The following is a 16,352-nucleotide window of genomic DNA, read 5'->3' on the forward strand; positions in this document are numbered from 1 at the left end:
TGCTACAGTCAGATTTATTAATGTCTCAACATAGAAGCACAGTATGTACGTGATCACATCATCATCACACACCAGGCACTTCCGCGCCTCCTCCATGTAACAAACCTTCATATTACAATTGTAATATATACATACAGACATATCAATTTTGTCTTTTTCAATAGAAACTAACAATTTTGTAAACAAATATGGCCGACTTTATTGTTATATCTAGGATTATTTACGTGACGTCGAGTGGAAACAAGATGAAAATAACTAACAATTTTATATTTATACACCTACGTAGAGTAAACAATAGGCTGCTATGTTGACAGACCATAAATATCCACAAGAATGTTAACTTGTACCGAAAAAGACTACCCAAATTCTTGTGGGTTAACTTTAGATTTCGTTAAAAGTTATATGTACGACTAAAAATAACGTGCACTTGGTTAGTTAAAACGGGAAAATTACACTTTAAAGGAACAAATTGTTTAAACAAGTTATATACATAATACGTAATAACTAGACGAGAAAAAATATTTTAATTTCACTAATACTACATTATCCTTGATTATTTTAGAAAGATCAGCAAATCACTTTTTTGTGTCGTCTTCCCCATTTCAACTAGGACCAAGTTGTACACAATATATTTATTTACAAGAACGCTTCCAGCCGATTACAGCGCAGCACTGCCGAGATTGCGATAATCGCTTGAGATCCACAAAGCGGCTGCAGCGACGTAATGACAGCTCAAAGGGTTCTATGCACCTGATAGAATGCACAATAGCTTTATGCATAGTCGTTCGCACATCAATATACAAAATAACCAATACAGTAGAGAGAAAATCTGACGTCTCGACCGCAGATATTATTATAATAAATTACAGAACAGACCTACGGCAACCTCATGCTAATATTCAGAGAATCTTTTCTTGACATGCAAACCACTATACACTAAAAGATTCAAAGCGAAAGATTGAGAAAGGTCTTAAAGCGAATTGTTCGCACAATCTAACGTTAATTTAGTCTTATGATATAAAATTATCCCTTGTGCACGGAATAAATTATCACTTTCCATTTTGAACAACGTTCATGAAAACGGCGTAGTCTAACTAGAACATTTGTTTTGTTCAATCAGTATTAGTTATTAGGACTTATTTTTGTCAAGATTCAAACTGGCGGGGGATGATTTCACTCTTTTAACTTATAGTATAAAAACTCATAACTCAGGGCCCCTCAGCGAGTTATGGAGGAGAGATATGTTCGGTGTTTCTCTGCGAGATCGAATCAGGAATAAGAATATCTTTAGACAAACTAAAGTAACCGTCATGGCAGCTCTGGTCAGCAAACTGAAGTAGCAATAGGGAAGCTACATTATTCGAACAGCGGATGGTCGACACCACGTACCGAAAAGTGCAGCGTAGGACAGCCCCCTGCGAGATGGGCCGATGATTTGGTGAATTCCGCAGAGAACATTAGATGCTGGTCACCTTCAACAGAGCGAAGTGGAAGTCATTGGGGAGGCCCATGTTCAGCAGTGGACGTCCTACAGCTGATATGATGATAATGATATATTAGTTGTTAAAATGCAAATATAATGGTAGCAGGTACATTTTATCCTCATGAACATGCTATCATCAAGATTATATTTAGTAATATAGATGACATTAGTGATAGATCGCACCAGTTCGAACGTTTGAACAAATCAAATGATCAAAGTTTGTTTCTACCACAGGAGGAAAAACTTATACTAAACTGATGTGTTCAACCTCTGCCTATAAAAATAGACAGATGTGGTTTTGATACTTATGACGCTGGTTTTGTAACTAGGATTTCCATGGTGGACCCTCCAAGCGGGATACTAAAAGTGCAGGTCTTTTTTAAAGATCATATTATCACTCACATTAAATCACATAGTATTAATAAGATCTCAACAGAAGTAATTATGTCATCAATATAAGTGACAGAAAAATCGAATATTTACTTATTATCCGCTTTTCCGCCTACGCTTTAGACAAACTATAATTAGAGTACGCCGTAAAAACACCTTGTACTGTACTATAAAATATGACGTCACCATTCTTTAAATACATCGTTAGGGAAAATAAATATCTCACTCTCAAGGAAATGCTTAGCTTTTTCAGTGTACAGAAGTTATACAAAATACGATTTATTTTTAAAGGTACTTTTGACTCTGGGTCGTTTCGACATTTAGGATATGCCTCTTATATATTTAAGGGTAGAAACTGCGGAAGAGAATAAAGTTCTTTTTGATATAGATTTTTTCTTTCTTTTTCCTATATACGTTTAAAATTATTTACACATAATCCTGGAGGACTTTGTAATATATTTTCAATATGGAATCTTCATCTTTGAAAAAATAAATATAAACAAAGATAAGAAAATAGTCGATTTTTTATCCTTCTAGATAAATCGCGAAGCTTCTATGAGCTTCGGGTTCTAAAGCTTGTAATCGATTGATAAGTTAATTTTATGATAAAGTTTTCTCTAATCTATAAGAACTTTTAATTAGGCAAGCAAATAATTTTAACAGTGGTTTGTTTAACTATCAATTTTGTTTCTTTATTAATTGATTCTTTTGAATTTGTTTACGAAAAACTGTGATTGAATTTAAAAAAAATACCGTGGTGCGGAAACGACCCATAGCGAATAGTCAATGGCCACTGTTTTTCATGTTTGTGCCAGGGTTAATTGACCACGGACCTCGACGGCCATGTCTGATTTTAACTGAAATAGCTATGATAATAATACTTCTCTATTTACTATATTAAATATAATAATTACACTATATACTCTACACTTTTGGCAATTTTACAAAAAAGTTGGATTCTGCAGCACCATTCAAAATGCTGCAAACTGCAATGGAGTATCACTTTTAAGGAGATTGAACACTTAAGTTTACACCGTGAAAAAATCAAGGAAGAAAACCCTGTCTCTTTTAGTACTGTGTTCAGTTTTCATGAATTAATTCAACAGTGTGTGGTGCCATATCGCAGGTTTTGTGCATTCTGAATGGGCTTCAGACGCAATGCTCGTTGAGGCTGCAATGTCACAGGTTGCAGATATGTCGCTTTTCTTTTAACAAAAATTTGCGAAGTGCTTAAAGTTACGATAATAAAAATAAATTCTAGGAATTTTGTTTTCTCACTATAATACAAATTCAATTAAATTATAACAATCGCTGAGGCACCTAAATAGCTATGAATAAACCTTATCTACTTAACACGAGAGAGGTTTTTTAATCTGTATAATTTAGTGGTCGAACGCGGCGTATTCACACAAAGAAATGTTTTCAACACAAATAAAATGTGAATGTATCAACACTTAACAGCTAAAGGGAACAAATTACATTATCTTACAATTCTATTTACATAAGAATAATACAATCTTACAGTCTCAGCCGCATCGGGCTTAGCTGAGCTGCATTGAGCTCACTTCGGGTAAGCTCAGACAGAGCAAAGCGAAATAAATTCTTTACCTAAAGGAAAAAGCGTTTAATTTTTTTTTATCTATTAAGTTTTCTTAGATTATACATACGCTTTTTTCTGTCTGAGCTGATCATTTCACTGGCGGAAGTCTGTCTTGTAAATTCGATCACAGAGCAGCATTGCAATGGATTTGTACTTCGGCAATTGCATGAAATTTGCACTAAGTATCCACTAGAAAATAGGTTATGTTGTTTAAGAAAAATAAATAACAAAATACTAAAGCAAACCGTTGAAATTAAAAGCCTCTGTGGAAACTTTCGTACAAATGGATTTGGTTGTTTAAAATGCAAATTAGTATTAAAAGTTGGCAAGCATGCCTAATGTCTAATGTTGCGACTTTGTCAAACATATTATTATTAAAGTTATATTACAATTTTAATAAATTTCTGAATTTTAAAGAGCTACCTTTAGTACTAAATATAAAAATTAAAAAGGGAGAAGTTAAAACTTAAACATATAGAAATCTAGCTCATTTTATTACATCCGCCAGTGCAGTTACCCCCAGACTATTATCGCGTACAACGCGCTTCCTTGCACACAACCCATATCTTACAATACGATAAAATAATACTTCAAGACAGTTAAGTAGACATTAGTAGAGCTCACACATCACACACACTTTGTTTTTTACTTTTTTCTGGACCCGTAAAACGAATTTAAGGAATCTTTGTTGTAAAATTATTACATTGTTAACATGATAAATTTTTCTATTTCTATAAAATGTTAAATATATTCTACCTTGGACCAAATACATGTATTTTTTCATAGTTTAAATTCAAATACGCTCAATTTCAATAGTCAATGTTAAAGGGTTTTTTAAGTGTCAATATCTGACTAATTACAAATAAGTAGACCACTATGTCTATGTATATAATAATGCTTGTGACAGAGGTATCAGTATCAAGAAATGCCACATTTTACATTGTTCTCAGGTAGAATAGCGGACTGTAAACACCTACACATTGCAGTTACAAAGTAGTGGCCTCGAACAGCTCCCTAGATGATTCGTTTAATTTTATGTAATTAGCAGTACTCGCTGGTTGGATTATGGACGTGGTTATGATATCAACAGCTACTAATCATATTGTATCTGTGCTGGTCTTTCCAGATGTCGCTGGTTTAAAAAGAATGACAAATTGTAAAGTGTAAGTATTATTCTAGTTAAAATGCCCTAGGAGTGAGTCATCTGAGTAACCGATAAAAACCAAAACTAGTTACCACCCGACACACTTTGTTGGTAACATATACAGGTCGTGTTTAAAAACCGAAAGTGAGGTAACTATTACATCATCCATATACCTATAAGGGATACTATTCCTGTTACGTAATTTAGCGGTGACATCTGTATTCGAGGGTCATGTAAGGAATACAAAATGCCCTTATTTGATAGCACTACAATACAGTAGAGCCACGATACAGAATTACAAGCATTCGTGGAGAAACAAAGGGCCGGCATCATAGGGTTATCAAGTCCACATGCGAGTTATACCTACACATACCATCATAATCCCTTACGGGGTAAACCTTACAAGTAGACAGAGCCCACAGTCCCAAAAATATAGAAAGGCCAAGTTCGGCTGAACGGGTTAATGATGGAACCGAGATTCAAACAAAAGGTGGCAAGTTGCTAGACCATCGGCTAAAACAAGAATCCCAAGCGCTTGGCCTAACATTTATGTAAATAAGTTAGACACACTGCACTGTTGCAAACTATCAGAGCTTGCTCTTTAGAACGTTAGATCGTGACGTGAGTCTCAATCCAGGCAAATTTCGGAATATAAAACGGCCAACAAAAGCCATTGTCCAGTTTATTCTGGACGTCTGGCAACCCTACTCCGATATATATTGATGAATGCGATATTCTTGCCAAGTATTGCGCCATGTGTGGAATATTTTTCACGACCGTAAACTTTATAGAGCAAGCTAAATTATGTGTCAAAATACAGATCCACATTCATTTTCGGTTCCTGAGTTGATAGAGCCGCTTTACTATTACATAAATGTATCAAAGAGATGACGAACACCAGTTAGGTAGTTCATAACGAGGAAAATTATGCGGGTGTTTCGTTTTGATGCGAAGTTTATTTATTTCCTGTGTTTAATGCTCGCATATGTTAAGTTTTTTTTTTATAATTATTTATGTAGCTTATTTCCTCATAAATACATAATAAACTTAAATGTGTTTTTTAGAATTTAGCCTTTTTGGGGTCTGTTCAAATTTTTAAGCAATTTACCTATTAAATACACAGTTATTTTATAGGTAAAGTGCTCCTTAAGGTTAATCCGTTGCTAAAACTACCTAATGCTGATAGTAAATTTTCATTATAGCGTATGTCCCCAAACGATTTTCGCATGCATAATTTGTGTAAAAGGTTTAAAAGGCTTGAGTATAAATTTATTTATTGTTTAAATAGTGTTGTGCCCTTATGATATTTTTACTTCTTTCAGGCGCATACTTTTCTGGTAAGTTTCTGGATTAATGGTAGATGTAAGTCACAAATAAATCATTAATTCTCTAATAATTAGTCAATATTATTGTTATAATATTTAAGTAGTTATTGTGTTCAGCAAGCGGGTGAATAACTATATGACTCAAAATTATTATGACTCATTTCACAATTTCAGGCTTGAAATAGGGTGTAATTCTAGTTCAATCATTCTACTTATGAGAGGTCTATTGTGTGTATTGTGTCATTTGTGTGGTAGAGCATCCGCCAGTTACTAAAGCAAAGCTGTCACAAAATTTTATCAAATAATGAAATCTTTACGTAAAAGTTTATTTCCGATGTTGCGCAGTCTATAGGTATTGATGTCACTATATCATGTACAATTATATTATTATATTACTTGCAATTATATTGCATTTTGCTCTTCATTTGTACTCGCAAAAGGAAATGCTCGAGTAATAGATCAATGCAATATTCTTTAAAAGGTACTTAATATCGCCGAAACTATTGTGGTATACAACGGTTCTGCTATGTTTAACTGGACGGGTTTCTACAATCTATAAATCATTCAATTCGTCTTGATGAAATGTTTCTTAATAGGTAAAATAATGGGAAACAAAATCTCGAGTAAAGTCTATTTAATTTGTAGGTATGTCCCTAATATTGCATAACTTTTAATCTGTTTATCTAGTTAACATCGATCTTGTTTGAACTTTAATACATTTCTGGTGTTTCTGTAAGAGGGCGCCATAATATGTCATTTGAATTTCAAATGATCAAAGCGACTTCTTAATAATTCGTTAAGTTTAATCTCAAGTTTAGTCTCGGGAGGTTTGCTGACGGTCTCGATGCCCTTGACAACCAGGGTCAAGGTTGACTGATGATTAAAAAAATATAATTACACGTAACAGAGGCCTGTATAACGAATGTTTTTCTTAACTAGGAAAAGGGTTAACGTTACTTTGTTATGCCATTCTCATACATCTTTAAAAGACATTTTTATGCAAAGTTATCTTCACTAAAATGGCCGACATTGGCCGACCTTGAACGCCAAACATTGTTCGGTGGTCGATTATACTTTCGAATCGTTCATCAATTCGTAAACGAATTGAACTAACTACCAGTTATTGCCATAAGTTTTCCTATGAAGGGAATTTATAGAAATCATTTTTCAACGAAGTGTCACAATTATGGATTGAAAGAAAAAAAGAAATAAAAAATAAGTATTTGGAACAAAATACAAAGAATACGTTAAAATATGACAAATTACATTTAAAAATGTACCAAAAATGTTTCCCCTCAGCAAATGTCACAGTGAAAGCCGCGACGGTCTTGCCATATCGGATGGTTTCATCTCAAACGTTTCATTACTTTTCCTTTCAAATATACTTTGTCACAAATCGAATTCTCTATATAATACTAGCCAAAGACTTAAATTATTACTTGACTATAATGATTTACCACTGTCAGTTATTCTGCAGTTTGCTTTGTCTGGAAGACTTGCTTCGGCGCCTACGCTTTAGTATTAATATAGAACCACTTATTTAGCTGGATCTCAATTCATTTGTCCCATTTAGACTAGACTACATTACATATAAGTATAACAAAAATAATCAGAAACTCTATTAAGATAAGTTTCCGTAAGTATACACTTGTAGCGGCATCTTTACACCACAAGTCACAAAAACAAAATCATGGGACATAATTAAAAAATTGCAAAAAGCCTAAATCGCGCAAGTAAAGATTTCACGGATTGGCGCATATGTACAACCTCCGACACAACATTGTCGGAGCCGCGGTTCCCCAGGCATAACACCTAGCCTGGTCTTCCCTTTGGTGGCGGTCGATCATCGCTCCCGCTACATACTCTTCAGAAAAGAGACTTATGAATATGGATTTAGCGAAAGAAATATGCAGTGATCGTGGGGAGTGGTAAAGGTGTAGTCTTTGTCTACCCCTTCAGGAAAGAGGCGTGAACATTATAAGACTACGAGTAGAATCAATTTGACGATAAAACTGAAATGGTAGATGACACATTTCTAGATGTGCACATCAAATACTGAAATATTTCCAACAGAACTGATTAAATTGGAATCTGGGCTACGCAGATAATAAAAAAGCTGGGAATCTAATTGTAGAGCTTCTGAACGCATATCATATGACAATATGCGGGGAAAGTCGCGGGAAGAAGCTAGTAACCGTATGTCTGTAAACGCAATCCTGCCCTTGGATACTGCAGCAATGTCGCAGAATCGATATGCGACCGCCGTTCAGACCCTATGCTTGACGTCGTTATGTCTATTATAGTATTTTTTTATGGTTTTGTTCCTAAAATAATAAAAAGGATTTAGTAACTACATTTATTTGGTTATTGGTTACAAAAATTGAGTTCAAGAAAATAAATATTAAGTTTAACCAAAATTAGAACACTTACTTTACTTTCGTAAAATTAAGTAAAAGTCTTCTAGACTTATTTTACTAAAATTAGTCTTCGGTAAATGTTTACCAAATTCAAAATAGAAAGTCGACATCTTATCGATTACTCCCAAGTAAATTAATATCGGCTGTGACGTCTTAATGACTTTTTAGGGTCTTGATGACTTCGGAATTATGGTTAAATTGCGGACTCGGGACTTTTACCGCAGTACGAATATTGTACACTAAAAAAGAATCTTTGAGTTTTCAAATTTATGTATTGATGATATGATTATGTTATATATAACATAATCGTTTAACTAAACCAATTCAGTGCAACAGTGTCATATTTTTTTATAAGGAATTTAGAATCTGAACCATTTATTCCCCACTTTTCTTATAAACGTAGAACAGAAATCTATACTATGCCTACAAACAAAAAGAGCAGCTGTATTATAATTGGGGTGTGCGGTGGCATCACGTCAGCCATGACGTAGGTTCAGATCGGACCCACAAACAATGCCACCTAAATAAACACTGAAAGGAGCGTGTAGCGAAAACCTCAGGACTCGCTTTTTAAGCAGAAACCTCGGCCGAACGAAATATACCGCAGCTTATATTTTTGAGCTTACGTGAGCACTCGTGGCTAATTTATGACCGGTTTACAGGTGTATGTTACAGAATAAATATATTAATCTGAACAATGTATTCTCTCGTCCACATTCTATTCTAAGCTTAATTGATATTGTGAAGTTGACGTTGTCGAAGAAAATGCTGCAGTGCAGTTTGTTACCGCTTCTTCTGCACTGACGCCTTGGAAGCGGCAGTAAACTTAGTTTTAAGTAATTTATTTGACGTCAACCATCATGTTGTTAAACCATACGTTTTGACAATTATTAAGCGATATAAAGTATCCTATAATAATGAATAAAAATTTTGAATTTGAAAAAAAAATACAGATTGCATGCTATTGAAATAAGAATTAAACATATAATCAGCAGATACATGGCCGAGGGTGCCTTTCTGCGACCACTGACGCTCTAATATTTATAACACTATGTACAACTAATGTGATCCGATCATCGATAAACACCGGGCCACCAATCACGCCTCTCGGCCTGAATGTAGCGATAAGATACGTATGTACTTTCATTTCAAACTAAACCTTTGCAGAATTAAAGTACTTATATATCACCAAAAATTAGTTATAACTGCAGTTGGCAAACCGTTATTTCTAAAGTTAAACAAGGACATTTGTATGTTACCGATATTACATACACATACATATCGTCACATCTATATCCCTTTCGGGACAGACAGAGTCAACAGTTGCGAACTGAAAGGCCACATTCAGTTGTACGGCTGCATGATGGAACTGAGATATAAATAGTGGTAGATTGCCAGCCAATCGCCTACAAGAGGATTCACAAGTTTTTAAGCTCATTCCCTAGTCGCCTTTTACCACATCCATAGGAAATATATATTAAAAAATTTTGCTAGATTGAAATCGGGATGGGATTTATCTGTGTTTGTGTTGAACAAGTTTTTATGGGCGTAAATGCCCTGTTAGTGGTCCTCTGATAAGGTTATCAAGCTACCCTCTGCACCTTGCTGGATCTTACGTCTAATTAGCACGATAAATGGTTCAAAGTATGATGCCACTAAACGTAACGTCTATATATTGATATATTGTCTATGCTATTTAGGGAATTCCCGTTTTGTATTTACGCGTCTGCGCATATCTGTGCCTCTTCCACCAGGAAAAATAGTTGCAATTGCATTGACATTAGTGGATTAATGATATTAATTATGAACTAACTGATTTGTAAAAAGTGTTTTTAGTTTGAAGATCGTAGAGATCATAAGCAATTAAGGGAAAGGTTTATAACGGGATTCCTCTTATAGGCGATGAGCCAGCAACCTATCGCTATTTTAATCTATATTCCATCATAAAGGTACACTGTTAGCCTTACAGTCGTTTCAAGACTGTCGGCTTTATCTACCCCGCAAGGGATGTGGATTGTAAGTATGTACGTATCGCAGAGGTAAAACAATGTACTGATACTGTCAAATTTAAATGTAATAATTTCTTTTACTTTTAAAATACGTTATAATTTAAATAAGTCGCTCTGCGTTCAAACATACTGTGAATGGGTTTCTTTCTTCGGCAGATCAATAATGAGTCATCCTAATTTGATACGAGTGTTTTATGTATGTATATCTAATATATTTAAACGATACGCAATTCTGGTATATATATAATCAGAATCTCGGAAACGGCTCCAACGATTTTTATGAAAGTTACAGATTAGGGGCTTTTCGGCTCAAGGAATCGATTTATCAAAGTCCTAGGTTCGAGAAAAGCTCGGTTCCCAAGATATATATACATTTTAAAAACCGCGTTTTAAGAAACTATATCAGCGCCATCTCTGGTATACCGAGCAAAGCTAGGTCAACCGGGTACTGTATTTATAATGTATCTTGTATGTATTTATAAAAGTTTACTAACATAGTGTAAGTACCTATACTACTAACTTTTCTATGGATTTTGTTGTCTGAAAATAAAAGATTTTTATTTTATTTTATTTTTATTTTTTATTTTATTTTATTTATTTTTTATGATTTTTTTTGTAATGTTTGTATTTTTCACTTTGCATTTTGCACGTGCACTTTATCGCACCACCAACTTAAAAGTTTTTCTGTTCGGTCAGCTGGTTGACTGGTAGAGAATGCTAAACGGCATTAAGTCCGCCTTTTGTACATTTCTTTTTGTGCAATAAAGTTTTTAATAAATAATTTATCACAAAAATAACTTATTGGATTGGTTATATACGGAAAAAGGTAATTCATTGCGATAACAATGAATTAGTTTATCAGTACTGTAAGCAAGATAATATTTTGTTTATTTATGAGTTTATTAACTTTATGACAAACATAAAAATGTCGTTTGCTTTCTTTGGTTCTTAGTATTTGTTATTTAATTATTTTAAACATTAAAAAAAAATTTATTGTAATTTATTAATTAGATGCAATGATTAAGGCAACACATTTTAGTGTTTTTCTACAAGTGGGCACAGGTGGTTGACATTTATCGTTTATTCGACGTTATCGTTATCCAATGTGATTTAATTTTCCTTGCTCTCATTTCCAAATTAATCACCGATAGAAAAAAAAGAATAGGACCACTGCATCTATTTCCCATTGATGTGGTAAAAGGCGACTAAGGGAAGCTATTATTATAAACTTGGGATTCTTCATTTAGGCGACAGGCTAGCAACCTGTCGCTATTTGAGTTTCAATTCCATCATAAACACGTGGCTCTGTCTATCCCCCAAAGGGATATAAACGTGACTATAATTATGTGGGCATGAAAATTCTACACAATGGGACAGGCAGACATCACAACCGATGTGCGTGACCCAGATACATGGTATTTTAGTTTATGCGATACGAGCACGTTTATGGACACCATAGGACAATCCGCGAGTGGATCAGGAGACATCGTTACCAGGGTTTTATCCTCCGAACCCTTACGAATTAAGTAGATATTCTATCACGCCTAACCATATCCCTTACGGGGTATTCATAGCCAATGTGTAGGTATAGCTTGTTAGTCAGTCAGTCACTTTAAATTTTAACTAAACATGGCATCATCATCGCATAGAGAATAGGCAATTACATTAACAAATTAAAACATTTCTTCAATACATTTTGCCAAAAAAATTATCAAGGCTTCGAAACAATAGTTATTCGTACTAACACAATCTGCATGAAGGTCACGTTAAAGAGCTGCGGCCATGACAGTGCATTGCGGACGAAAAACTAGAGTCAAGACCGTACCAGCCGTGTGTTTGGTACAGAAAAGAAAACTTTCAAGAAAAGCTCACGAAAATTTGCAGGCGGCCTTTCTAGGGCTTGTGTTGTACATACATACACGTCTATATACCTTGCGGGGTAGACGGAGCCAACAGTCTTGAAAAGTCTGATAAAATCTATACACCTCTCACCTCTCATTTATAACCTTTCTCAGTAGATGGCAAAACTATGCTTTATATATAGTCTTGTGGAGGGAGAAAGGGTAGGCCTTTGAACAATAATGACCACAAAATAGGGTAAGAAAAAAAAATGCTTCGATTTTTATTTCCTGTCCCAGCTATTCCCAATTAGATGCTTCAAAGCGTCGTATGCAGCATACGGACGTGAGACAGCATGTTTCAAGTTTGAATTTGGAATTTTAATTCACTTTTTGTTATTGGCCTGATTTTCTTTAAATAACAAGGAAAAAAGGAAGAAAAACATAAAACTACACGTAGAACTTAGACTAAGTACAAATCGAAAACTTCTGGAGAAAGAAAGGAGAAATTTAGTACAAGGGCACTACTTATTTCTAGAGAAATTTCTACCAGAATTAGAAATAATGGAAAAACAATTTATATTTTTTTTACGCGAACTTTATGGATTCTTTTTTTTTCATTTTTGTTTTTCTATAATATAAGTACACGCGATGTGAGTTGTTTGTCGTCATAGCTATTGTATAGCGGCACTTTCTCTTATTGATCCTGGCGCCAATGCCGTCACTGACATTTCTAGGCGTAGTCTGATTTATTTATACGCATTTTTTTTTATTACTTTTAGGGTTCCGTGGTGTAGGTAGGAACCCATGGCTTGTCATGTCTGTCTGTCCAAAGCTTAGTTAAAAGGCTCTGTAATTTAGCTTGATTTTAATGTTCGGCGTATCCTACTGTTGACAGTGGGAAATGAAATTAAGTTGTGCCCCACAAACTTTTCTATTGAACAATCTTACATATCTTTTAAATTTCTTCCAAATCAGAGATTTGTAGACCATTGGAAATATTTCTTTAATGTATAATTTCGAAAATTGGAACTTTATAATATTAAAGTAGATAACTCAGAACATAACAAATAGGTATATATTATGCAATAGATTATGCATACATATGTGTAAAAAATATGAACTGGGAGGTTAGAGGTTTGAGTCAATGTCGATTGAGCGTATTTGAATATCTACCTAATAAAAAGACTACACAATTTTTAATATATATTTTTTAGCTGTGCTGTACCAGATACTTAAATTAAAAAAAAAATGGTCATTTAATTTTCTTTATAATTTTGATTAAAATGGTTGTCTATGGTTCATTGTTTGTGTACATATAATACTGGCTTAATTTTATCCTATGACATTCGACAAAGGTGCAAAATTTCATAGTTAACATTCAAGCAAACATTCAATCACCCTTTTTTCTAAAGGAATTGGCATAGACCAAATCCTTCATATTTCTACTTCTTCTTATGCAAAGCAATAGATGTGTTAGTTCTTACTTAAAATTTCGTTAAACTCACATACCAGCTGTTTATAATTTATGAAAATCACATGGGAGTGTTAAATAATAAAAAAGTGGCTTCAAGTTATTTGAAATTAAGACTACACCCTGTGTAAAATATAAAAAATTTAAACCCAGATAGTTGCACATTTTATATGTGCGTGAACATGCCTGCCATACCCCAAGATTAACATACAACAGTATAAATGCTGAGTTTGCAACCAACTTATCAATTCCACATAAGTGTGATAACTTCATGCAATTATCTATGTTACTTTATGTACTGACTGCCTCATAGTCACTGGTTAACATTGCCTTCTATCAACAAATTTTGGAACAATTTTATCATATTATTGAATGACTTTTTCATATGAATTTTAGTTTAAGATAAAGGTTTTGTAATTCCCCTGTTTCATTTATTAATAGCAGAAATCATATGATTGAAATTGACCACAACTGGCACTCATTTATACTTTTTTTCTCATTAAAGCTAATATTTTAGTGACATGTGTGATGTTTGGCTCTAAATCCTAAAAGAGAGGCCTTGTAAAATGATTACAATGATTTTTTTATTCCGACAAAATATGTACACACGCCTCTTAGGCTACAAACAGGAAAGTATTACAAAAATAGATATAAAGCTTAAAAACGTGGATAGATGAAGCATAGTTTACATATTGTAACACGGGAATGTAGTTGGTGCAACAGATCGTAAGAACTCACTTCACTCACTGAGTTAGCTTTGTCAGCGCGCGGAGGCGCCTCACCGCACAGAGTCACACGCTGGCCGCGCGGGCCGCCTTGCCCGGCGCCGGCGCGGGCTAGAGCGCGGCCGACTCGGGCGCCATCAGCGGCGACAGCGGGCCCGCCACGCGCCGCCCGTGCTCCACCTCGTAACGAAGGTCTACCGGCGACGGCCGCCGGTTCCCACCGACAGACACATCTTCCGGCAAAAATGCCGCAACAAGCAGCGCACAGATCACCAGCAAAGCTCCTAGCACGAACGGCGGACCTGGCACTATACGAGCATTTTGATCAGGGCTCGGATGCTGAGGATCTATACCTGGCTTGATATGGTCTTCGTTCAAATCAACATGAAACAAATAGAATATAACTCCGAACATAGCCGGCCCGAGGCCGTTGCACAGACCTCTTACTCCCGTCACCATGCCTTGCATGACGCCTTGGCGGTCTGCTCTGCTGTTTACCGACACATATGCACTAAATGCAGGGTAAGTTAGTGAGGCAAGTGCAGCCAGAATGCCCGCAGCCCACATCATCCATGTTCGGCTTCCGAAGCCATACCACATCAGTTGCAGCATTTCAAATAATAGTCCAACCATAATTGTGTGTTTAGCTCCTAAAGTTTTCATCAAGAATCCGAGAATCACTTGCACACCAATGCTGAGCACTCCCACTATTGCAATAAATATTGCCACTTGGACCACTCCGAAGCCCATCACTAGTTTGAGATACACAAATATGCACGAGTACTGTCCTGCCTCCGGCAAGTATGATAGGAACACAGCTAAGCACAACATGAGCACTGTAGGTTCTGCTCCCACTTTCCTCAAGGCTGTGAAGGGGTCCGCTTGCTCCCAACTAATAGATGGGCTCCAGCCACTAGGTCGCACTTTTTCAGGTAGACTTTCAGGGACGGCGACCATGATGAAGAAAACGTCCAGGACGGCAACAGCAGTGGCTGCGGCGACGACAAGCGCTTCTCCATACAGGTCCATCAAGTAAGCCCCCAGCGCGGGCGAGATTACCATGCTGGCTGCAAATGTCGCAGACACGAGTCCGTACGCCCGCGAGCGCTCCGCCTCCGTCGTCACGTCGGCGACGTACGCGAACACGATCGAGAATGTCACAGCGAACACTCCGCTGATACTGATCATGGCGAAGAACCACCAAGTGTTTATAGTCATGAGAGGCAGCGGCGCACAAGTGAAAAACACGGTGACTAGCAGAAAGAACTTTCGACCCCACACGTCGGACAAGGCACCTATGAGGGGAGCTGACAGGAACGACAAAATGCCCTTGATGCCCATTATCAATCCGTTCATTAGAAACGTGTGATCCGGGAACGTCGCGTTCAGCACCGATATGAACGGCATGGTGAGCAGGCCCCACGCGAAGAACTCCAAGAAGATGACCACCAATGCGTGGAAAACAGAAGGCTCACCGATACCCGACATTGTCATAATCCCGTCTTTCATAACAGTCTTTCTGTTTCGTATCACCATTTCTACTTCAGTTTTTGTTGTTTTCGTGGGAGTCATTTAAAGGAAAATTGGGGATTTCTTAAAAAACTACTTATTTTAGACACATTGTGAAAACCTAATCACTACATGAAGAAAACTTGATGAAAACGAGCAAGTAGAAGCAACGTCAAAAATCCACTGGAAATTGAAAAACAACTCGATATTAATATTGCCGCTATTGTAATTTAAGAACTACCAATTATCTTAATAAAACAGGACACTGTGTTGTAAAATTTGAGGCAAAGTTAATAAAAGGATTTAAGCTCATGTTGAATATTTGTTAAAATATTATAGAGAATTAAAGAAGTGTGTATAAATGAGTTTAAAAAAATTGCCTGCTATGTGCGCCAAAGAATGAGATAAAATTTCAACCCATTTGGGAAAAATTTTCGA

The 16,352-nt window shown here is 35.8% G+C and overlaps 1 protein-coding gene across 1 annotated transcript; it reads right to left on the bottom strand.

Moving 5' to 3' along the window:
* On the bottom strand, nucleotides 1-16,225 carry LOC106135259 (hippocampus abundant transcript 1 protein). Its single transcript, XM_060949282.1, has one exon. It carries the CDS (start codon nucleotides 15,975-15,977, stop codon nucleotides 14,517-14,519), a length of 1,461 nt encoding a protein of 486 aa, XP_060805265.1. The 5' UTR covers nucleotides 15,978-16,225; the 3' UTR covers nucleotides 1-14,516.
* Between the last annotated feature and the right edge of the window lie 127 nt (nucleotides 16,226-16,352).

The sequence above is a fragment of the Amyelois transitella genome, chromosome 18, assembly GCF_032362555.1.
Source record: "Amyelois transitella isolate CPQ chromosome 18, ilAmyTran1.1, whole genome shotgun sequence".
Classification (NCBI taxonomy): Eukaryota; Metazoa; Arthropoda; class Insecta; order Lepidoptera; family Pyralidae; genus Amyelois; species Amyelois transitella.